Source organism: Nannospalax galili, unplaced genomic scaffold, assembly GCF_000622305.1.
Source record: "Nannospalax galili isolate Female #2095 unplaced genomic scaffold, S.galili_v1.0 scaffold448, whole genome shotgun sequence".
NCBI classification, from domain to species: Eukaryota; Metazoa; Chordata; class Mammalia; order Rodentia; family Spalacidae; genus Nannospalax; species Nannospalax galili.
This window is the reverse complement of record NW_008359324.1, coordinates 248,870-274,665: the sequence shown is the minus strand read 5'-3', so window position 1 is coordinate 274,665 and position 25,796 is coordinate 248,870. Positions and strand designations below refer to the sequence as shown.

General features: G+C 37.2%; 1 protein-coding gene across 7 annotated transcripts in view; it reads left to right on the top strand.

The window, feature by feature from the left end:
- Ascc3 (activating signal cointegrator 1 complex subunit 3) overlaps positions 1-25,796 on the top strand; it is a 379,245-nt gene that overhangs the window by 278,458 nt on the left and 74,991 nt on the right. For all 7 annotated transcript variants that reach the window (XM_029558579.1, XM_029558580.1, XM_008822937.3 and 4 more), the window contains 2 exons: positions 6,004-6,115; positions 6,264-6,398. In XM_029558579.1, the coding sequence (XP_029414439.1) occupies positions 6,004-6,115; positions 6,264-6,398 (247 nt within the window). The remainder of the gene's footprint in view (positions 1-6,003; positions 6,116-6,263; positions 6,399-25,796) is intronic.

The window sequence follows — 25,796 nt, the reverse complement described above, 5'->3', positions numbered from 1 at the left end:
TCATTTAATGCCACCCCACCCTGAACAAATACATCTACATTGCAGCTGTCAATTCAGACACATTAACATCTATGTAAAAATAAAAACTGTGCCTGAATTTAACAGGTTACATTTTAATCATCTGTAGATAAACTCTGTGGCTCATTTTAATAAAGTTATTGTAAACATTTGTCTATGGGATTTTATGGGATAAACTTTATCTTTTTTTTTTGTAATGGACCTGAGGACCAAATCCAGGGCCTTGCGCCTGTTTACCACAACTATATCTCCAACCCCTTTTAAAGTTTTCAATTGATAAACAATTGATACGTACAGGGTAAAAATTAAGATGTGTATATGTATACATGTGTATATGCTATAAAATCACAGTATTAGGCCTAATTAATACCCTTCACTTCACATACATGCTATTTCTTTGCAATTTTTTAAAGAATTTTTTACTACTTTTTTGCATTTTATTTATTTTTATTTTATGTGTATTTTTTTGCTTGCATGTATGTAAGTGTACCATGTGCATGCAGTGCCCACAGAGGCTGGAAGAGGGTGTAGAATTGGACACCCTGGAACTGGATTATAGATGGTTGTTAGCTGTCATGTGGGTGCTGGGAACTGAACCTGTGTCCTTTACAAGAGCAGCCAGTGCTCTGAATTGCTGAGCCATCTCTGTAACTCCTGTGATGATAACTTTAAAATCCATTTTGTATTAATTTTCAAGTCTACATTAACTATAGTCACCTTGCTGTGCAGATCACCAACACTCAATCTTCCTATGTGACTGAAACTTTACATTTTACCTTTCTCTCTTGTCTCTGCCTGCTCCTGGCCGTGGTTATCAACGTATTGCTTTCAAGTACGCAGCATTCAATGTTTTTAGATTGTACATGTATGAGCATGTAGTATTTGCCTTTCGGTGTCTGATTGCTTTCAGCACAATATCCTGCAGATTCATCCAACTTGTTGGGAATACAACATTTCATTCTTTAAAGGCTGTGCAGTATTCTTTCTTGTTTGTTTATTGCACTTACAATACATGCTGGCAAAATATTCATACATATAAACATAAATAAATAAAATGTAAAAAGTAGTAAAATATTCTTTTAAAAGTCATTACAAAGAAATAGCATATACATGAGATAAAGGGTATTAATTAGGCCTAATATCCAAATATGTTGTTTGTTTATTTCATCTGTTGGTAGACATTTAGGTTTTTTTTAATCTTGGCTATTGTGAATAATGCTGAGATGACTGTAGCAGTACAGGTTTCTTCAGCATACTGATTTCATTTCCTTTGGATATAGAACCAGTATGATAATTCTGTCTCTAGGTTTTGAGGGAATTTCCTCACCGTTTTCCAAAATGACTGTACTAATTTACATTTCTACCAACGATGCACAGGACTTCCTTTTCTTTACATCCCCACGACTGGCCTCTGATGATATATTCTTAAATTATCATCTCTTTTAAAATCATTTATCCCTACAGCTTGGAACAAATAGGAGTTGAAGAAATTTGCAATTTTTTAAGTGTCTAAAGTCATTTTCCCAAATGAAGGGCTGTATTATGTATAATTTTAACTTTTCCTTAATGCTTCCTCTCCTCTGATGGCATAACTTAGCTTGGGTGGACGGGGTACATATGTAATCTTGTTTCCATGCATGTGCAGGTGTGTGTGTGTGTGTGTGTGTGTGTGTGTGTGTGAAAAGATTTATTTAACGATAGAGAAGAAATACTGTTTTCCAAAAGACAGCCTTGAATAGATAATTCTCAATAGATATATAAGAATGACCTGATTCCCTGACCCCCTTCGGTTAATCATGTCACTGCTGCAAAGCCCACACTACACCACACCAAAAGTAAAACTTGGACTGACAAAGATTTCAACAACTATTTCTGACTTGCCAGCTATATACCTGTTCATATTTACACATGTGTGCAAGTATTTATGCATGTATTATGTATGCAAATATAAATACATATTTAGGATGATATAGTTATGTAAACATATGTACACATACATATATGCATTCTCTTGTTCAAATGTATATAAACACATATTTTATAAATATTCCAAGTTGGGTTTTGATTCAATTTGTGTTTTCAGTTTTCAGGTTTTAAATATACCTGGGGCAAAAATGTGGTTGTTTCAGCCATCCCTGCAACCACTTTCATTATTTGTGTTATTATTACTGCTGCATAATCTGAACATAAAAAGCATGGTATTGTAACAAATGACTTCTCAGGCACTGACAGTTATTGCAGCTGCATTTCAATGCTGATGAGAAATTTCCAAGCAAGGTATCTGGTCAGGTTTACATAAACCAAAAAGGAAATGACTGCCACTGTTCACATTAAATCCAAACTGTTTGCTATAACTTTATCTGTGTTTTTACATTAGTATAAAATCTCTTTCATTCCTAACTGGTGAAATTTCATCTGTATTAGGATTCATAAAAAGATAAGGTTTCATGTGTATAGTTCTTGTTTGTGTTTTGATAAGATCTTCTAGGGATATTTTTTAAAGTTGTGTTAGGTTTTGATTGTTTAAATTTTATGGACTCAGTGAATTTTTATGACAGGGAGCGATTTGTTATGACTTTTTCCCAATGGATTGCTAATAGAAGTTAGCTTGCCTAGCCCATGTGCTAGATGCTGTCAGTACCAAACTGTCTTTGACTTTCCCACCTCTCAGGGGACTAGTAATTGTGTTCAAACAGCCTGTAATTGTGATCCTGCTGGCTTTCTCGGTACGCTTCTGGCTATTAGAATCATTAAACAGCTCAGCACCTGTTAACAGCATTGTAAATATTCGGCCCTGTTTGTGTGCAGGTTGAGTCCAATACAGAGAAATCTTACAGAGCTCAGTCTCATAAATTAGAGCTTCTGACAAGTCAATTATTGTGAAACTGGGTTTCTCTGTGAAATAAATGAAATAGCATGCTGACAAAAAGGTAGGCTGTCCGTTTACAGCAAAGGGACGATAATTACTTGATGATTCGATGCAGTGAGCATGAAACTGCATTTTACCCTTTAGCTGTAATTAAACAGTTGTATAAAATTTCTGCTTAAACAGAAAATTGTACATGTTGTACTGTGGAGTGTATAATGTGAAAACAGACTGTTAACTGTCGCATGCTTTTTCAAGTTAGTAACGTGCCTATTGAAATTCATGATGTGTCCTATTTTAAGCTAAGTGCTTAAACTTGTTCCATATCTAAAAAGTTCATTATTAATATAAGAATGTTACTTGTAGGAGCATGTTGTGTTACTAATTGGATCATCAGAATGTATTAACTCTCAAAATTTTATGTGCCCTAAAACATAATTGAATTACATTTATATTACTTTACACTGTCATAGATTATATATCTGATTATGATGCAACTATATACTTTATAGGATTTTTAATATTTTAAACGTCCTTGCCTTCAGTCCAGATAGTAAACAAAGAATTTTGTTTCATAAAAGATCAGTGAAGTTTAGTTACTTGAACTGAATTTATATTTCTTCCATTTTTGCCCATGGGAACTTTGGTGAGCACATTTAGAAATGAGTATCAGTAACAATTTTTTAATATTTCTGCTCACATAAATTGGTTGTTGTTTAGTTAGATTGCACGTAGTGCTTCAGTGAGATCGTCAAATAATGTGTTCTCAGAGGCATGATTTTGATTAATATTAAATATTTAAGATATGTTTCCCCTGACTGACTGTGATCTGGATGAATTTAGCAGATTAGTCCTTTTTAAAAGCCCTAGAAGACTCAAATAAAATTTAGAAAAGAAATTCACTCATCAAAACACATTATAGTGAATAAAGTAAATAAAATATAGTGAATAAAACAAAAGAAAATACACACTGAAAAATTCTGATAGTTTTATAGAAATTTTAATAAATGCAGACTTTAAATATTACCTACAAGTGTATCATATTTATAAAAGTATGAAATGGCAAGTTGATATTCCAGTTTTATATATATATATACATATATATGATAATGACGATTACTAATATATAGTAGTATCCATGAGAATTCATTAAATAACCTAATAACCTTATAGATAAAAATGAAATTTTAATTTTGTTTCATTGCAATGTTGTTTTCTATAAATCTACTTGCATGAAAAACAGTTTTTTCTTGGGCTCATTATTACTATTATTTTTTATTTAAGAATAACTTTTTAAATTATGTATTAGTGAAGACAGTTGTGCATAGTATTAGAGCATGTACAGGATTAGCAAGCCAAAGGAATGGATGTACTTCTGCAATCAGAAGATTTGATAAATTTTATTTGAGGGATAAAAATGAAAGGGAAATATTTTTAATAATTTGGAAGATTGTGTTCTTTGTGGTACCTTGAATGTCCATAATCTTTATTTTCACCTTTGAAGCAGAAAAAATTGCTCTAACTAAATACTCCAACTTGGTCATGTTCCTGTATAAAGAAAGTAGTTTCTAACTTTTTCTAATACATGTTTTTCACTTCCATATAGGCCTAATTTGACATGAATTTGAGCATTTTGTTTATATTATTAATGATACACTGGGTTCAGTACTTGCTTAGCTCTTCATTGACAAGTAATTCTATATTGAAGTTCAAGATAGGAGGTGTTTGTCTGTTTAATTGATTTATTGAACAGCAGTAATTTTTCCTTGTACTAAAAGTAACTATGTCATGTTTAGCAAAGATTATTTTCCTTAACAAAATCTAGTACCTTGATATTCTTTCCTCAGTGGATACTCAAAGTTTGGATGAACTTAGGTGATTTAAATTATAGTATCTTTATCTCTATCAGTGGAAGGATATATTTTGGCATACTTAGTCATTTGCAGTAACTTCTCTTTCAAATAAAAATACATCCTGGCATGATTTTAATTCTTGTCTCATCTATTTTTAATTTATTTATTTTTATTTTATGTGTATGATTGTTTTGCCTGCGTGGATATAAGTGCATCTGTGTTGTGCAGTGCCCCTGTGGCCAGAAGAGGGTGTTGGATCCCCTGGAACTGGAGTTACAGAGAATTGTTAGCTGCCTTGTCAGGCGCTGGAAACCAAACCCTGGTCGTCTGCAAGAACCAGACAGTGCTCTTAACCACTGAGCCATTCTCCAGCCCTTCCTATATTTCTAAATATATTTTAACCTTTGAAGAAATTGAAAATGCCTCCCAGTCATCTTTGAACTGTTTCTCCATCCCTCTCTGATTGTGGCTTCTTATGGGCCTCTTCCATTTGAGATTGTTGACTTTTCCCAGACAGTGAATATCCCTTCCTAGTCCTGTTCAGATAAAAAGCCACTATGATGAAGTCTTAGTGAATATAGCTATCCTAAGGTTCTGAGACCACTTCTCACCCCTGCTCCTTTATTTGAATGGGAGAAGAAGTAGGATATAAATGTTGTCCATACTGACTCCAGTAGAGTTCAGTGTAGGGATTAGGAAACTACTGCGATTGTAGGTGTACCCTTCACCCCATAGATTTCTTCCCAGGCACAAATTCCTAGTGGCCTGGGGATTTGCAAAGGACATCTCAGTGTTACAGTGAAGAATAGTCAGGTAAGTTGCATTTTCTTGCAACTTATATATTTAAAATATACAGGGTTGAACCTTTGTGTTTTCTGTGTATTGAAACTTAAAATTCTATATGTGTGTATAATATAATTTCAGCCAAAGTTTACATTTCATACTTTCTGAATTCGGTACATAAGTTTGCTTTGGGATAGATGGATAAACTAAATTAATACCAAACAAGAAAGTTTTTTAATTTGATGCAGAATTTTATTTGATTATTTTTCATGTTATTAATATAGTACCTCATTATTGTCTACAAACATTAGCACTCAATTTTTGACCAGTAAAATAGAAATTGTAATCGTAGTTGCTCAGGTGTTGTTTTTGGTTTGCTAAATATGTAAATTTACGCTTTTGAAATGCTGAAAAGAATTGTAAAACTGCTGTGGCAGTTTTAGCATACAGTAATCTTGAAACAAAACCTTGCTTGTTTTCTAGTTACTACAGTTTGGGTGATGTGAGCCATGATTCTGTGAACAAGTTTCTTTCCCATCTGATTGAAAAGTCCCTAGTCGAATTGGAACTTTCCTACTGTATTGAAATTGGAGAGGTATGGCTTCTAATTTTCCAGGGCCTTCAGGTCTTGAGATATCAAAAATTTAATAAAACTGTTAGAGTAGTTAAATTATTAATTTCTGTAAAGTGCAAACTTCCATTGTACTTCTCATGTATGTCATTTTATCCTTATTTTGAAACAGGATAATCAGAGTATTGAGCCACTGACATATGGCCGAATTGCCTCCTATTACTATTTGAAGCATAAAACAGTCAAAATGTTCAAGGACCGTTTGAAACCTGAATGCAGCACTGAAGAACTGCTTTCAATTCTGAGTGTGAGTTTCATGTTACTGAATTTTTATTTATTTATTTATTTACTTTTAATTTTTATTTTTGAGAATTTCAAACATGAGTATTGTCTTTGCGTTATTTCCATCTCTCCCAGGCCCCCACCAACTCCTCCCATGTCATGTCACTCCCTCTCAGTTTTTTCTCCACTTGATTATTATTCTACATATACATGCATACATTTGTGCATGTATATGTGTGTGTAGATAGGTGAGAGAGAGAGAGAGATGATAGATAAATAATAGATAGATAGATAGATAGATAGATAGATAGATAGATAGATAGATAGATGGTAGGTAGATGATAGGTGACAGATCGATAGATAATTACCAAGGCCAGCGATGGTTCCTTAACTGCTGAGCACTCCCTTCTTACATACCTTTCCTTCCATTAGAAAAAATATTTATTTGCAATCATATTTATCCATATGGCTGTTTTCTGAAAATAAATTCATACACTTTATGCAGTCATTTTTCTTGTTACATTGAACTTTTCTGAAATAAGAAATAGAATATCTTGTTAAGTAAGGATATAATTATTGTATTACCTTTATGGTATTTAACAGAAAAGGACTCTTTCTTTCAAAAGTAAAAGAAATCGTTTAACCAGGTCATCTTATCATATCCTTTCAATATTTTTGTGAGTGCAAGCTTCCACTTTTCAGTGTTGCATAGCAGAAGATTGTCATGATTGATAAAAATTCCATACATTAGTTCCGTTCATACCTTATCATCTGATTCCTATCCCTAATGTGCTTTTCCTCCATCAGCATTATGCTTAGAATGAGCTCCATAGTTTTCAGAATGGTTGTTTGTTAGTGTCGCCCTTCACCAAAAGATAGAGGCAACAGCAAGTCTCTGAATTTACAAATGACTGAATCGTCACACACACTAAGAATTCAATTAAGTAGCTGGGCGTGGTGGTGCACACCTTTAACCCCAGCACTCAGGAGACAGAGGCAGGTGGATTTCTGAAATCCAGGCCAGCCTGGTCTACATAGTGAGTTCCCAGCTAGCTGGGGCTACAGGAGCTTAGCAGAGGGAGATTGCCTAAAGAAATAAGTATATAAGAAATGTTTTATATGGGGCTGAAGAGATGGCTCAGTAGTTAAAAACACTTGCTGGTCTTGCAAAAGACCCAGGTTCAGTTACCACAACCCACATGGCACCTAACAATAGTTTGTAACTCCAGCTCCAGGGCGATCCAGTGTCCTCTTCTGGACTCCACAGGCACCAGGCACACATGTAGTGAACATTTTTCCATATTAGGTATTCTATCCTTCATGTTAATCTTTTCCACAGGGGAGATTTTTTGGAAGACACATGAGTGTCTAGAAAGGCAAAGACTTTCAACCACTTTAAGTAAAATTAAAGTTACAAGGTGTATGAATTGAAGCCCTCTTTGAATCTTGAATACAGTAAGTTTATCATAATTATTAGGCAGTTCCATCTGATCCTACAAGTAATAAACTCAGGGATAATCATTTCTATTGATAAATAGATTGTAGATCCAAAATATATATATTCAAAAAGAGTCCAAATGAATCCACTGGTATGAACTAAAAGAAAATGGAATTATGGCTGTCACATATGATGTGAGACCATTTCTTTACAAACCAGGAAATTCAAGAAGATGGGTGTTACGGTTTGCTCCTCATTGCTGTGAGAAAATACTGACAAAAATCAACTTAGGCAGAAAAAGGTTTATTACATCTTACAGGTTACAATCCTTTAGCAAGGAAAGCCAGGACAGGAACTCAAGGCAGGAACTAAACAGAGACCATGAAGGAACACTGCCTTCTGGGTTGCTCAGCTATCTTTTTTGTACAGTTCAGGTCTACCTGCCTAGGGATGGCACTGCCTATGTCCCTCCCACATCGACTAGCAATTAAGAAAATGCTTCACAGACATAGCCACAAGCCAGTCTGAGCTGGGAAATTCATCGGTGGAAGTTCCCTTTTCTCAGCCAACTCTAGTTATGTCAGGCTGACAAAAACTAACCAGCACAGCATGTATCAGGACTAAACCTACCTGGCATTTGCATGTCTTTTTTTAATGTTTGCCCTTGTAGGTTCTTTAGGGATATTTTTATCCTTAAGACTATTGTGCACATTTTTTTTTTCACAGCCTATTGTACTTCTGGGTGGTAATTTCTGATTATTACACCATTATATGAAATTTTTATTCTGGCTAACACTAAAAATAGAAATAGACTTCCACTAATGTTTTCTCTCTTCTAAGCATTCTTTGGAGATTTCATTTTTTTTCTTGCTTTTCTTTCCTAGAAGTTAGACACTTTCTGGTTTATACTTTTTTATATCATTGTCTTTAAATGAGAGTAAAGAAATCCATTGTAGGTATAAGGCTGAAGAGTCTAATAAAGACTACTTCCTCTCACTAATTTTATTATACAGTAGGAACCCACTTGTTTCAATTTTGTCTTTCCAATACATCCATTAAAGTATTAATTTTTAATTGAGCATCTACTATATGCTTGGCAATTTATACACTATTTATAAGCATCAAATAACTTTTCATGTATTAATATGTAAATAATTAAAACAAATTATAGTAATATTAAGTTGTTTCCTGGAATAAAGTAGTTCTTTAGAACTCTGTCTCGTATACCTTACTTTTCTTAGACATATTTTATTTTTATCCTGTGATTCAGTTCTATCTGTAAAAAAATTTTAAGCATTAACTTACAGATCATATACTTTAAAAAATAATGAATTAATTTTAGCACTATGTATGGTCTTATAATCTAGTTTATAAATATTAAATACAAATATTAACTACTGACAAAATAATCACTTCAGTATTCCTTATTGAAAACATATATTTGAAATCTTAAACCATCTGATGCTATTTTGAAAAGGTTGGGTATTTTGTAAGAACTCTTGCCAAGTCTTTTTTAACACCCTGAATTAATAAGCTTCGTAATTAAGGCAGCTGCTTCACACCTCTATTGTTAACCAGTGACATTACATCTGTCTTGCTCCATTGATGCCCTCCTCCTACTTATTGAAGCATTTAGCAGTTTTGGCAATGGGGATTACATGGCATGTAGTTAGTAGTCTAATTAGGCATAAGTGAAAATCCTGAGGGAAAAGTATGTTTCAAAAGTAATTTGAAGACTCTCTTAATGATGCTGGCAGTGAGAGCCTAACTCCAGAGCAGGCAGTGTCCATCGTCATGGCAAGCAGAGGATAATTTGATGTGCTCACTGCATGTTTAGGAGGCAGTCTACTAAAACATAATGAAAATGGAAAGCCTTCGAAGCTAGGTAAAACCTATTTCAATGAGCTTTATTTTTTTTCAGTGTGCTTGCTATGTTATTCATAACTGAAAGAAAACAAAATATGCCCCAAATGTATTTATGTCTCTAGAATTTTCAGGGGACTTCTTAATATAAGAATTACCTGGATGCTAAAGTTTTTATAACTACACAAAAACATAAAAACAACCTTTATATTTCTGCAACAAATATCCAGTGAGATTATGCATTTATATATTAAACAGGAGATTATGTATATATGTCAGATATCTTATTTGGAAAATTTGTGAAATTCTTATTTTCTATCAAAGATTTGTATACTGACAAAAAGCACAGATTTAAAGTACAGCAATTCCAAACTTAGAAAAGTTTCAGAGCAATGCAACTTTAATATATCAATAAATTTCCAGGTTTGGCAGTACTGTCTTCTTTAAAGCCACACAGATTTACTACTATGCCCATGAATATAACACTTTCAATAACAGAATCTTAGTGCTTAGATTTTGACATTTTTGTAGGACAGCTGCAAATCCTTTGTTAACAAATTACAAAAATACCTTTCTCAAACTTCTAAGGTTAGAAAAATAAATAATATTTTTTAAAGAGAGAAATATAAAACTAAAGTACAAGAATAAGACCATTACAAGTAGTGCTTTGGGATGGGGACCTAGCCTGTAATAAAGAGTTCATTAAGGGGAATGAAAGAAAAGAAAGGAAATGTTAACTGAGTCACAGTGGGCTGCACCGCCTCATGGCCTTCCATTGCCACGTAACCTCATGACAGTCACAGGATCCCATCTGCTGCTCTTTATCCTCCAAGTGGGGAATCCTGGTGGGACACCTTCCAGGGCTTGTGAGAGGAGCATCCCTAACCATCAGCCTGGGGGCTGCCTGGCATCTTTTAGAAAAGCACAGATGGCAAATACCTTTTTTAAAAATTTCTACTTTTTCTGTTCCCTTTCCTTTGAGATGATTCTTACTCTCCATTTTTTCTTAGCTTCTCCCAGCATTCTAGACTTACAAGCCTTCTGCAACAAAACGTGGTCTGTTTCTTGGTAAAAGGTGTGAATCTCAGATAGGTCATTTACCATTTAGATAATTATAAGTTTTTAACCACTTATGTTCTGATGAGCATAAAATATGTTTGTGATACTACCCGGAATTTTTCCTGTTTTCAATTTTTGCGCATTTTTGTTTTCTAATTCCTTTTGGCTTCCTAAATGAACTCACAGAACATGAATTATCAATTACCAGTATTCTAAAAAACTAAGAAATGAGTTCCCCTTACTAAATTATAAATAAACATAACATTTCTTCCATAATTACATTCTTCTTTCTTAACGTTTTTTTTTAAACCTAGCCTTACCCAAGATGACAAAGTATGGAAAATAACTTTAAAATCGAAGTTCCACCTAAGTTCTCATAGGGCAAGGACAAAGGTAGAATTAAAATGAGATTGCTAAGGAACTCTTTTTTTTTTATTTATTTTTACACCCACTTCCCAGATAGCACCCTCCCTACCTCCCTCCCCCAACTAGAGCCCTTATATGCTGATATCCCTGCTACTGTCTGCTGTGTTGTCGTCACCCCCAGCCATTCCCCACTACTTGCCCTTCTGGTGAATCTAGTCGGCCTATCTAGAGGTCTTACGAGGATCAGCTTTCCTCATCTAGCAGTAATCAGTTGTCAATATTCCATTGGATGAGATTGGGGTCTGCTGTTCATTTTCCCAGTTGTATGCTGGGTTACTGTCTGGGAATCCCTTTGGCCACCCTGGCCATCAACTTGAAAGAAGGTATCGCCTGTCTTGCATTGTTGCTTGTTGTGTAGGCTTTAGCTATACATATGGACTCTTATGAAATTATATTGTCCTCTTTAATCTTTGGTTATACTTTCCTTTTGGGTGTTTAAGGCCAACTTTTAATGCCCTATCTCCTTTCCCTTTGTTTTATAAATTTTTCTTGTTTTGCATATTATTTTTTTCATTTTATGTAAATTTACAAGGCGGAGTACATAAAAATTATTTGTTCAAACCTTCTCAACCTAAACTATCCATAAAAAATATTTTATCATTGTTTATTCAGATTCACAAAATATTCTTTTTTTTTTTTTTTTTTTGGTCTTTTTGAGACAGGGTCTCCCTGTAGCTCCAGCTGACCCTGGAATTTGCTATGTAGGCCAGGCCTCAAACTCACAGAGGTCCACCTGCCTCTGCCTCCCAAGTGCTGGGATTAAAGGTGTGCACCACCACGCCCAGCACAAAATATTCTTATCCATCACTAACCCTAAAGACAGTTGAGAAATACCAAAGTCATGGCAGGCAGATGCCTGTCTTTTAGAGACATTTATGTTAGAACCCACAAACCCTTAAGGACTCGAAGGAGGATTGTTTGTGCTTGTCTCTGTGCCTTTGCTGCTTGATACTGCTTTACCTATCCAGAAAGTGTCAATCTAGATCATAGCATTCAAAGCAAATGAGTTTGTTTTTTGTTTTGGTTTTTGGTTTTTGGTTTTTGGTTTTGTTTTTGTTTTTGTCTTTTGGAAGCAGGGTCTCCCTCTAGCCCCAGCAGTCCTGGAACTCACTGTGTAGACCAAGCTGGCCTTGAACTCACAGAGATCCACCTGCCTCTGCCTCCCAAGAGCTGGGACTAGAGTTACTGATTTTGTCCTCTCTGAAAGTCAGTGTTTCCAGCCCAACAGGACTTCCTCTATTGGATTTAAGTAACAACAATAGGAATTCTTTATGGAAATATTTTATTGGTAATAATCCTCTGCTTAACAAAACAAGGTTTTCATAACTGTTCAGAATTGTTAGTACATATTACAGTCATATTAAGAAAGCAAAATTGTTTTATGACAGTATCATTGAAGAGTATTATCTTGCTATGATGAAAGTCTCTTCAAATTTTAACCATCTTTCATTTACTTTGTATAAGTACATCATGTGTAGATTTTATAAGTGAAAGCTAATAGAAATTTTAACAGAATAAAACTTAAGATCTAATTCTCAACTCCTAGAACTTGATTTTTGCTCAGTGTGTTTCTGATTTTACTCCAATAAAGTTTAAGTGCAGCAAAATTATTAAGGCCTCTTTGATTCAGCAGGTGAAGCAGTTCTAAAATCAGTGCTAGCCTTCTTTCTTCTTTAATAATGATGATTAGAACTTTCTCCAATTTAACAAATAATGTTAAATTGCTATTTCAATTTAAAAACTTACCATCCTAACTGTCATCCTAAGAAAAGGAGCCACAGAGGTAAATAAGTAATTGTTCCAGGTACTTAATCTACTGAATGTGTTGCAGTGTCATTTTTGTGTAACATAACTAAAGAATAAATACTTTTAAATCCTTTCCAGAGGCTGGAGGTGAAACTCAGCAGGTCCAGACCCAATCCTCAGCATTTTAAACACCAAAAACAAGTCTAAAATCTTTTTAAACCCCCAGCACTATTCTACAGTATTCTTTTATTTTGGAAACATGAGATTTTGAAAAAAAAAAATCACAAAAATACCTTTTGACATAGGGACCAATTAACCTTTTTAGCTTAGTTAGCATTCCAGGCTTTTTCTTTATGTAACATTGTAGAAAATATAGCAGAATCATAGAGATACACACACACACACACACACACACACACACACACGTAATGACATGATTTAAGGTAAAAATTTGTGATGTATATTTTGTTTTAGAAATCAAATCATTGTATTTAGCCATCTTCTTACTGAATCTGGTTTTGTATATCGCACTATTTTTAATTAGGGTTAGAAATTATCTTATGTTTTATTTATTCCACCTTAGTATGTTCAGGTTTCTGTGACAATAGTAGTAGATGGCCTTTCTGACAAATATTTTCACAACGTAGAAGCTGGGAAGACTGAAATGGAGGCACCAGCAGACTCACCTTTTGGGGAAAGCCCACTCCCTCGTTCATCCATCCTCTCTGTCCTCTCATGGAAGAACCCACTGAGGTCTCTTATAAGGGCATTAATGTTATCAAGAGCTCTACTCTGATGACTGAATCCCTTTTAGAATGCCCACCCCCAAGCTGCCATATTAAGTATTAATTCGGGAAGGGAGAGCTAAACACTCTGTCGCAAAACTTCCATCTTAGGACTGCCTCAGCTGTGGCCACAAGGCTCTTATAATTGGTGTTCTTGTGATCATTTATGTCTTGAATTTAATTTAATTTCTTCTCTGATTTCTTGGATCACCCATTGTTCATTCAAAAAATTGTTTAATCTTTAAGTGTTTTGTGGTTTATATAGTTTTTCTTGTTAATTTTATTTTCATTCTATTGTGGTCTGATAGGATGTAAGAAATTATTTCTTTATTTTTGTATGTTGATACTTGTTTAATGTCCTATGGTATGTTTCTATATGCCACTGAGAAAAAAATGTATATTCTCTATCTTTTTTGTTGGAATATTTGTGTGTATGTGTGTGTGTGTGTGTGTGTGTGTGTGTGTGTGTGTTAAGCTGAGTTGATTTATAGTGTATTTTAGCTCTGAGGATTCTTGACTTGCTTTTCATTTGGAAGACGTTTCTAAATATCAGTCAGGTGTTGAAACTCCCCCAGGACCTATATGGCCTATGCCTTTAAGTGTTTTGTAAAATTAGATGCTCCAGCTGCACATGGTGGCACATGCCTTTAATCCTAGCACTCAGGAGGCAGAGGCAGGCAGATCTCTGCGAGTTCAAGACCAGCCTGGTCTTCATAATGAAACTTACAAAAAATAAGTAAAAAAAGTGCAATATAATTTTATGTGAATATATGAAATCTAATTTAAAAAGTAAAATAGGTAAGATCTGGTATAGCTACAGGAGGTTATTCCTCCTAGTTAAGGAAAGCTTTTCTTAGGTGACATTTGAACATGAAATCAGTTGTGAGAAATCCTTGGAAAAGGAATTCCATGCAGGAGAGTAAGCATAAAGGTAATACAAGTCCTAGGCCGATTCAAGGAGTAGCAAGAATTCCATTGTGTGTAGAGTGGCGTGAGCACTGGGAAAGCATGCTATGCCCTGGCATGGTCACCTTGGGCCATGATAAGGAGTAAGTATTTAGAGAAACTGCGGAAAGATTTTGGTGGCAAAAGTGATGTAATGTTATTTTTGCTTACAAATGCCCTCAGGCTCCTCAGTAGAGAACTGACTAGTCCAGAATGTCCTGTTGAGAAAAGATGCTTTTTAAGAGTAAAGTGGTTGGAGGTTGAAATGATTAGTAGAGATCAGATTCAGCACAACCAATTGTTGTTTATGAATTAATTATATAAAAGGAAAAGAAATAAAGATAATGTATAAGTTTGGGCCTGAACAACTCTACTGAACAAGAGTACCATTTAAGATGAAAAACACTAGGTAAGAGTGGGTGAGGGTATCTGGGGGGCACTCACGACAGTCTTGATAGTATTCAAAGTTCCACTTCATTGGGTGGTTGAGATCATCCGGGCAGTGAGTATTGCTAAGACATTTGAAAGTTAAGCTTGGGGGCTGGAGAGATGGCTCAGTGGTTAAGAGCACTGACTGCTCTTTGCAGAGGACCCAGGTTCGATTCCGAGCACCCACGTGGCGGCTACAAACCGTCCTTAACTCCATCCAGTTCCAAGGGAATCCGAAGCTCTCTTCTGGCCTCCACAGCATTGCATGACACGGGTGCATTCACATACGTGCAGGCAATATATTCATACACATAAAATAAAAATAATAAGTAAAGTATTTTTAAAAAGAAAAGCTCTATGAACTCTAACATAGAAACTGGGGAGAAGGGGAGAAAGTGTGTCCAAAATTTGAGAGGAATAATAAATGAAAAGGAAAACTTCCAGAATAATTCATTGTCCTATAAGTTAAGTAGAAAAACTATCTCAATAAATGGATGACGTTTAAGTTAAAGACTTGGAATATAGGGTTAAATGAGAACTTAGATTAGCCATTTGACTTACTAAGTTGGAGATCCTAAGTGATCTTCAATGAGTAATTTCAGTGGAGTGGTGGAAACAAATGCATCATTTGGCAGGACTCAAGAAATGGTTTTAAGAAAGTAGGAATAGTATGGGCCTGGCAGGATGGCTCAGCAGTTAAAACTCTTGCAACGCAAGCCTGGCTTCTGTGATCAATCCATGCAACTCCCACATAAAGATGGAAAGAGAGAACTAGCTCCACAAAGTTGTCCTCTACACACACACACACACACACACAAATAGCTGCTTAATGAACCAAATGAACATACCCATCATCTCTTAGTTCTCTTCTCCATGACGTATTCTGAATTTGCTCTCTTATGTGTCTCTGCCTCCTTGTTCTCTTCTTCCTCTGTTCCCATGTTAGTATTTAATTGAAGGCCATGGCTCTTGGTTTTAGAGTTATTCACTGGACTGAGAAAGTCTATATAAGTAATGATTCTTCAAAGAAAAAGAGCTAAGCTTCTTTAAACAAATGTTACCCTGATTTCCAGACCAATGTTTATGCTCTTAAGAATGCTCATATATGTTTATATTTGTTAGAAACTACTTGGTGATTAGAAAAAATATCATACAGTGATTTTGATTAATGATAGATTATGGCTGGAAAGTACATCTCACAAAAGCGTACTTCTGAAATTATGAACTTGGGCTTGAAACAATGGGGAGACTTTATTAGTTTTTAAAAATGTTCTCTTAGAACACTAAGCAGGAATCTCTACAAACAGCCAGGAAGCCATTTGGAAACATAACAAGTGGGGGGAGGGGAGTTTCCTTTATTGGACATATAATCTTCTGGAAATTTTCCTGTGATTCAGTTATTGTTAAAGATTTGGCCAACTTCATCTAGTTCTTAAGTCTAGTAATTTGGTATTAGTATCTCAAAATTCAGCATTTAGTAATTCTTATTTCCTGAATAATTAAATAAAACATACATTATATAGTATTAAGCTGAAATATTTACAAATTAAAGATTTTAGAATGCAAATATTTTGTTGCATGCCATATGCAAGATTTCTGCATTTTCCAATTAAAAGATTGAGTCACTGAATAGGTTAATAAAACAAGACCCAACCATTGGTTGCGGACAAAAAAATCATATGTAAGGTAACTGTAAGTCGAATTTCCTTCTGGAAAGTCCACATGCTCTCAGCTTTCTCCTCCCATCATCATACCAACTGACACATTGTTCTTCCAAACTACAGTTTAAGGAATAAAATATTTATTTTGGCTTGCTAACCGAGCACATGTTGTCAAGGAGGAGTTACTTAAAAAGGTATCGACACCCATGGGCTTTTTTTCCCTATGTCTTGGCTGAGCCTTCCAGATCTGTGGCCACTGGCTTTCCGGCCTAAGGTGGCAAAGCCCCCTCTTCCTCTCTTGCTTTCCAGGTGTCTCCCCTTAGTCCCTCCCACTCATGTAGTTAAGGCTGATTGAGTGGGTGGGAGGGGTGACTGTTTCATCTCTTCCTACAGAGTCTTGGGGTTCAAACAGTTTTCCATAAGCTGGGGAGAGGGCAGCTAGAGAAGACATCATCCATATGTTGCTGACCTTTCATTCAGAGGATATGCTCATCCAAGAGTAACACAGAGATTTAAATAGCTATCAGTACTCATATCAAAAAAGGAGAGTCCGGCGTGGTGGTGGTGTTCTCAGAGGCAGAGGCAGTGAGATAAAGGCCAGCCTGGTCTACATATCAATTTCTAGGCCACAGGGGCTACAGAAAGACCCTATCTCAAAAAAAAAAAAAAAAAAAATGTAGAAAGATCTCAACCTGCTGTATCTTAAGGAACTAGAGAAACAAAACAAAGTAACCCAAAAAGTAGCAGAAACAACTAGTGAACCTTAGCACACTGGAGAAGAAATAAATGAAATGGAAAATAAAATAAATACAAAAGATTAATGGGAGAGTGGATTCGGCCTCTCCATGGTGGTGAACTTCCCCAAATCACCATGCCCAACCCCCTAATTGGGACTATGTGAGGCCCCTCCCACTTCTCCAGAGCTAGACCTCTTTGACCTACAATAGGACCTGAGACTTTAGCAGACCCCCTGAGAGTGCCTGGATCTGGCCTCCACCTGATAGTAAGCTACCCCAGATCATACTGTGCCCAAACCCCTAATCAGGATCACGTGAGGCCCCTCCCACATCACCAGGCCTAGACCCTCTCTGCCCTACTGTAGGGACCTAGACCTTGGCAGACTGCCTGAGAGTGCCTAAATTGGGCTCCCCTTAGCGGACTTCCCAGATTGTGCTGTGAGTGCCCACTAATAGGAGTCTAGACATTAGAAGATGCCTGAGTGTACCTGACTAGAGCCTGACTGGGACCTCTGTGGGAACTCCTGATCTGAAGCCATCAGTTTCCTCCATTATAAAATCTGAGAGGACCCAAAACCTAGACCAACTACCTTTAAGAAAACAACCAAGGCACACCAATAATACAAACAGAAGCAGACTTCAACTCAAGAAAGGAAGGCTTGAGTTTATACCAGAATCACAAACAACAAAAGAAATCTACATGCCAAAATCACAACAGAAACACAATAATATGGAAAACTAAAACAGTATGTTCCCACCAAACTTCACCAGACCTATAAAACAGTTCTACAAGGAGAACCCCCTAGAAATAATCCAAGACACAGAATTTAAAAGAACAATCATAAACATGATCAAGGAATTCAAAAAATTTAAAAAACACATAAACAAATCAAAGAACTAAAAGAAGATAGGGATACACTTCTGTCTGAATTCTTCACAAAAGAGATAGTAATATTGACGAAAACTCAGACTGAAATTAAGAAGGAAGTGCAAAACCTTCAGTAAACCAATTTGAAACAACAGGAGAAAGCCTCACTGATAGAATGGATGAAATGGCAAACAGAATATCAGCACTGGAGGATAAAGTTGAAGAGTTGGACCACTCAAGCAAAGATTATGAAATTTTTTTAAAACACAGGAATGGATTATTCAGGAAATGTGGGACACCATGAAAAGACCAAATCTATTCATCATAGGCACAGAGGAAGGAGAAGAATTCCAGGTTAACGGTATTGACCAGATCTTAAACAGGCCTATAGAATAGAATTTCCCAAAATTAAGGAAAGACATTCCCATACATCTACAAGAAGCACATAGGACACCAAATATTAGTCAAAAAACCTACTGAAAAATTACACATGCAGTATCTCTACTTGAGTCCCAGAGTATAGCTGAAGGCTACATAACAAGACACAGTGCCAGACAGGAGAAATCTTCCTTTGAGTTCATGGCCAGGGTAGTCCAAGAGACTCAAAAAATTACACAGGCTATTGCCACAGTCCTTGATTTCCTCTCAGAACTTGATGGTAAGACCCCATTGCTGAAGACAGGACATACTTTGGCCACAGTATTTGGAGCAGAGGGGCTGGAACTGACCTGGAAGCCACTGCCCCAGAAGGCTAGCTCTCATAGCTTTGGAGAGTGCCATGCAAGCTGCTAAAGGAGAACATCAATCGATGGTCCAGGACCAGCTTCAAGGCCTAAAAACCACATCAGTGGTCAGCATAGCAAACAATATTGGTCCAGTAGCGGCACCTTTATCTTGGAGGTAATCAACAGCTACCTAATTGGACTTAAGGCCCACTCTGTGGGAGGAAACTCATGTGTGGTACTATAAACCTAGACAAGCTGGAGAGTCATAGATCTTAGAGAAACTCCAAGTCTGTCACATCCCTAGACAAACGTAATATGAATTATTAAATCTATAAGCAAGTATCCCAGTCACTACCCATCAAGGAAGCTTCTTTTTTAAGAGATAGAGATAGTTACAAAGTTCCACAACTGGTCAAACACAGAGATTGTCTGTGAATTGCCCAAGCCCAAGTGGCACATCTAGCATGCAACTGCTACACCTAAGAACAAGGGATGAAGAGAACACTAACGCATCTTTCAGTTCCCATCAATGAAGCTCCCTCATGCAACAGAGGGCCAGGAACACAAAAGGTCACAAATCTCAAAAATGCAGAGAATGTGTCTGCAGAGTTTGGGTCCTTGGACAGGACTCTTATATTAAAATCCACCCACCCAGGGCTCAGGGATCATTTTGGAAGAGGGGGCGGCAAGATTGTCAGAGCCAGGTAGAAGGTACATGGCCATGGAAATAGTCCTACAGGGTCCTGGGACTCTTCTCATATGAACCTACAGCAAGGATGTCAGCATACACAAGACCCATGCAAACAAGAACCCAGCACAGAACTGTGGAAATAAACAGCAGGCCATAATCTTAGTCAAGGAATTATTGGCAACTGATTACTGCTGGGTGAGAATGAACTGATCTTCTTAAGGCGGGGTGGGGGGGGGACGGGACTCTAGATAGACTGACTAGATCCCAGTGGATAAACTTGCACTGAGGGACATATGGAGATACTAACTTTACATGACAGACCTTATCACAAATGACAGAAGGTATAAACTCCAGTGGGCGGGCAATGGGAGGATGCCAAAGGGGAAGGGGGTATAAAGATGATTTTCTGTATGAAATACACAAAAATTCAGTAAATTTTTTAATTAAAAAATGTTTAATGAAACAAAGAACTGATTCTTCAAAAAAGAGGCAGAAGACTGGGACTGTAGCTCTCACCAAAAAAAGGAGGAAGACAAGGAGAAGAGGAAGAGGCATGGGGGGGGAGGGGAGGAGGAGGAGGAGGAGGAGGCTCCAACCCTTGTCTAGATTAAGAAAGATAGATGACTCAAGATCAGAGACGAAAAGGGAAACATTACTACTGGTATCACAGAAAAACAAAATACCATCAGAGATTATTATGAATAATTATATTCCTGTAAATTTGTTAATCTAGAAGGAATGGGTAGATTGCTAGACACATACACCTTATCAGATTGAAAAAGTAAAACATCTGAACATATCAATAAGACATGAACAGTAAGAAATGATAAGACTGAATAGTGATAAAAGCCCTTCAGGCAACAAACAATCCAGATCAATTTACTGCTGAATTCCACCAAACATCAAAAGGAGAACTAATATCAGTTCTCCTCCACAAAATAAGAGGAAGGAATTTTCCCAAACATGTTCTACAAGGCCAACATTACTTTGACACCAAAACCAGGTTATCAATACAACAGGAAAAGAAACCTAGAGGCCAGTGTTCTTGCTGGGCATGCATGTAAAAATTCTAAACAAAATGCTATCAAGCCAAATCTAACAAAATATTAAAATGACTCTTCACGTGCCTGGTTTCTCTTCAGATTGTGTAAAGCCTTCACCTCTTACTAAAAATTTGCACAGAGAGGAACAAAACTTTTTGAGGCTTTGCCTTGGCCATTAAAAGTAAATTACTCATGATATCAAGTGGGATTCATCCTAGGGATGCAAGCATGGTTCAATGAATGTAAATTCATCGCTACAATACAGCATAACGTAATAAATGACAAAAGCCATATTCTCATCTCAGTTGTTGCGGAAAATACATTTGGTGCATTTAAACATCTCTTTCTTATTAGAAAAACACCTTTAAAAACTAGGCAAACAAGTAACATACCTCGACATGATAAAGGTCATTTATAATAAGCCAGCAGCGCGTATTACTTTGCATGGGCAAAAGGTGAAAATTTGCTGTTTGGAGACAAGATAAAGATGCCTAATTGATCATTTTTGTCAGCATAATATTAGAAGACTTAGAGCAGTTAAGCAAGAGAAAGAAATAAAGGGAATGTAAATTGTGGCTGGGGTGGCATGCTCACTGTTTGCAGATGATCTAATATATAGAAAACCCTAAAGTCTACATACATATCAAAAAAAGAAACCTGTTAGAATCAGTAAATTAATTAAGCAAAGTTGCTGGATACAGAATCAGAAATGAGAAGCATTGCTGTATGCCAATCCCCAATCATCTGAAATAGAAGGCAGTCCCATTTATAATAGCAAGTAGAAAGTAAATACCTAAGAATAAATTTAGCCAAAGTAAATGAACGCTACAATATATACCTTTGAAGAAACTAAAGACACAAAAAGAGTACAATATCTCATGTCCATGAAATTAGTACTGCAAAAATCTTCATACTACTCAAAGGGATTTACAAATTCACATAATCCCTGTCAAAGTAATATTGGTATTCTTACAGAACTTGAGAAATAGCTAAAGTTTACATGGGATGGGGCGGGGAGAGAGAGGGCGAGAGAAATAGAATCTGAATGTAAATTGTTCCTCATGGGTTCGTGTGTTTAAACACTTGGTCTCTAACCAGTGGCACTGTTTGTGAGTTATGAGACCATTAGGAGGTGGAGCCTCAATAGAGGAAGTGAGTAACTAAAGGTGGGCCTTAAAGTTTTATAGCCTGGCCCCTTCCTCCTCTTCAGTTTGTGCTTCCTAACTGTGAGCACAGTGTGATCAGCTGCCTCTCAACTTTTGTCATGCTTGCCCTGCCATGATGACTATATCCCCCAAACAGTAAACTGAAATAAACCCTTCCTCCCATAAGTTGCTTCTTATCAAGCAATTAGTCACAGCAGTGAGAAAATACCAAATGCAGAAGTTGGTACTAAGAAGTGGAGTCATTGCCGTGATGAACCTGACAATTATTGTTAGGGTTTTAGAACTGGTTTTCAGAAGGAATACGGAAGTATATCTGGAGCCGTAGGCTGCAGAAACCCTAGAATGTTGTAAGCCTAGTTTAATGGGTCCTTCTGGTGGGAGTTTGGAAGACCAGAATGCCAGGAGAAGTTTGGACAGTGGAGGACTGACCTGTGAGGCTTCAAAAGGAAACAAGGAGTCTATTTCAAACTGGGCCAGATGCCATTTGTATTCTCACAAAGAATCTGGTTTCATTCTGCCTCTTGCCCTGAGACCTTGAGGGCAGTTCACCCAGTGTTCCAGCAGACACAGGAGCAGCCTGTCTGCTGCTCACTTGGCCATGATATGCTGAAACTTCCCTTGCCCCAGAGGCAGGGAGAGGACTCTACCCTCTACTTCTTCCAGTGAGGAAATGCCAGCCAGGCCCAGCAGAAGGACAGACTGTGAAGTTATAAGAGGTTGCAGCCTCAGCCTCACTGCCCAGACAAACAGCAATGAGGGACAGTACTGCTCAGTGCACAGTGAATGGCAACAAGCCCTCTCTTCTCTGCCATTCTTATCTGGGTCTATAGTGAAAAAGAGTAACAAATGAGACAAAAAGATATTTTTTAAAAAAAAAAAAAGAAAAAGGTACAGTATAACAAGGAAAAGTTCATCAGGATGAGGTAGGCGCTGAGGAAGCAGCTTTAAGTATTAAAGAATTAGCACCATTGAAGAGAAACTATATCCTCTGCACTGGGAAAATAGGAAAGGTGCTGTGAGGACCAGAAAATTGCTATCAAAGACTCCAATGTATGAAAATCAAATTTATTTGAAAGGAGAGAGCCTAAATTGAGAATATCACAGAAAACGTTTACTGCTTGAAATCAAAGCGTTTTCCCAGATTCAACCACAAAGGCCTACAGAGGCTACCACAGCTATGATAGGAGGGGCCAGATTACATTTCGTGTTGGCAGCAGAAATTAGCAGCACTGTCCATATGATTCTGGTATTTTATGCATGGAAAATGCAGGAGTAAGGGGTCATGGAGGCTTGCTTACTAAAATCCCAAAAAGCCACAAGTTCAATCAAAGTGTAGACGGGTTGGATTCCTTGCAAGCAGGCCTTGAGAGGATATTACATAATGCTGGGAAGGTAAAGTGCCCGTTGCAGTGGAGATCTCAGTATGTTGGAAGATGGCAGGACCATGATTGTGCTCCAAGAAAATCTGTAGGCCTAGGGTGTAGCTGGCCCAATAGAACAGTCAATGTGTCCTGTAAGTAACAGAGCTGGAGAGGCAGGGCTCAAGGCCATTGGAGCCCACATGATTCCTTTCTGAGCCTCAGGTGTTGGCTATGGAACTGAAGGTTTTGGTGTTTTCCTTGATGATTTTTGGTCTTTCTATACACACTCCCCCCCCCCCCCCCCCCACCCCCCCCCCCCCCCCCATTTTTTCATTTTGGAATAAGAATATTTACTCTGCAACATAGTGTATTGGAAGTATGAAACGTTTGTTTTTTTTGTTTACAAGGGCTAGGGCTCCCACATAAGAGATTTCTTTGGGTCTTAGAAGAGACTGAACTTTCAAACAGTGTTGTGATTGATAAATGCATTGAGAACTTTTGAAGTTGGGATGAATGCATTTAGTGCCAGGAGTTGACTATGGGCCAATGGGGGATGGATACAATGTTGTGGCTTGAATATGAAGTGACCCCCATGCAGTCATGTGTTTGAATACATGGTCCCCAACTGGTAGCACTATTGGAAAGGGTTGTGGAACTCTTAGGAAAAGGAATCTCACTTGAGGAAGTGGGTCACAGAGGGCGGGCCTTGAGTTTTTCTAATACACTCTTCCTGGTCACTCTCTGCTTTCTAATTGCTTTCTATTGTAAGTAAATATGGTCAGCTCCCTCCTATCCCATCCACCATACCCTCCCCGCTATGATGCACTGTTCCCTCAAACTATAAGTAAAATAAACTCTTCCTCCTTAAGTTCTTTCTTTTCTATTATTTTTTATTGAATTTTTGTGAATTTCATACATCTTGATCATAGTCTCCCTCCCCTATCTGACCCCTGATAGCCACCCCCCACCGGATTTCACACATTCGTCATGTGTTAAGGTCTATCAAGCCAAGTTTCTGTCCCCAAATGTCCCTCAGTGTGAGTCCTCCACTGGAGCCTGGTTAACCTATCTAGTGCCACTCCCTTAAAGAAAACCAACTCTCCCTCTCCCAGTAATCATTGCCAATAGTTTCTCAGCCATTGAGACTGCTTACCCATTTCCCCAGTTCTATGCTGGGTTTTTGTCTGGTTTGAGCTTGCTTGGGTCTTGTGCATGCTGTCACCATTGCTCTAAGTTCATATGAGCACCTTCCCAGCTACCTGGAAAACTCTTGATTTCCTTGTGGTTTTCAACTACCCCTGGCTCTTAGTCTTTTCACCCCTTCTTCCAAAATGGTCCCTGATCCCTGGCTGGTAGAAGTTTGATACAGGTGTCCTACCCAGGGACAGGCATTCTACAGTCTCTTATTTTCTGCCCTTGTGGCTTTCTGTGTCAGTCGCCATCTGTTGCATGGGGAAACTTTGCTTGTGAGAGTTGAAAAATACATTAATATTCTTTCTGCCCCCTGTTTCACTATGTTCCCTGAGCCTTAGGTGTATAAATTGTGTTGTAGATGTGTCAGTTAGTGCTGGGCATCTCACAGACATTTATTCTCTGCTTTTGACCAGTTGTGGAATTCTGTTACAAGAAACTTTTTTGATGAGTGGTGAGAGAGGTACACTTGTCTGTAAATATAAGGAGATATATTTAGAGCACAGTAAGAAATTACATTGGTCTGGGATATGACAAAAATGGGTTTTTCTCTAGGATCGATGACCTGTCTAGCCATGTATATTTGGCAATGATTCAGTACCACACATAAGTTCTCTCCCCTTGAGAGGGCCTTAAGTCCCATCAGACAGTTGTTGATTATGCCCCCCACCCCCTGCAAAAAATAAAAGTGCCACTATTGCACCAATAGAGATAGTTTGCTGGGCCAGTCGTTGTTGTATTTATTTGGTTTTACAGCTGGCTAGGACCATTGATTCCGCCCCCCTCCCCTTGGCAGCTTGTATAGTATCCTCTGTTACTATGAGAGGAGGAGGCTTCATATAAGTTTCAACTCCATTACTCCAAGTCCTGTGTCCAGAGTATGTCTGGGCTGTGGATAGCCTGTGTTATTTTGAGACTCTTAGGACTACTCTGACTAGCGACTAGAAGAGGGTTTTCTCCTGCCTGGTACCGTGTTTTGTTTTGTTTTGTTTAATTATTGTTTAGCCATCAGCTATGCACATGCACGTGTATAATGGATTAAGTTGTTTCTTGTTAGATACTTTGTTACAGTAATACAAAATGAACTAATAAAGAAAGAATAACCAAAGCCATTTTGAGCAAAAACAAAGCAGGAGGAATTATTCTAACAAACGTCACAGCATTATACAAAGCTATAGTGATCAAAACAACATGGTATTGGCACAAAAAAAGACAGATAAATAGACCAGTGGAAAAAATAGCAATAAACCTATGCATCTACAGAAAGCTAGTTTTTAACAAAGATGTTA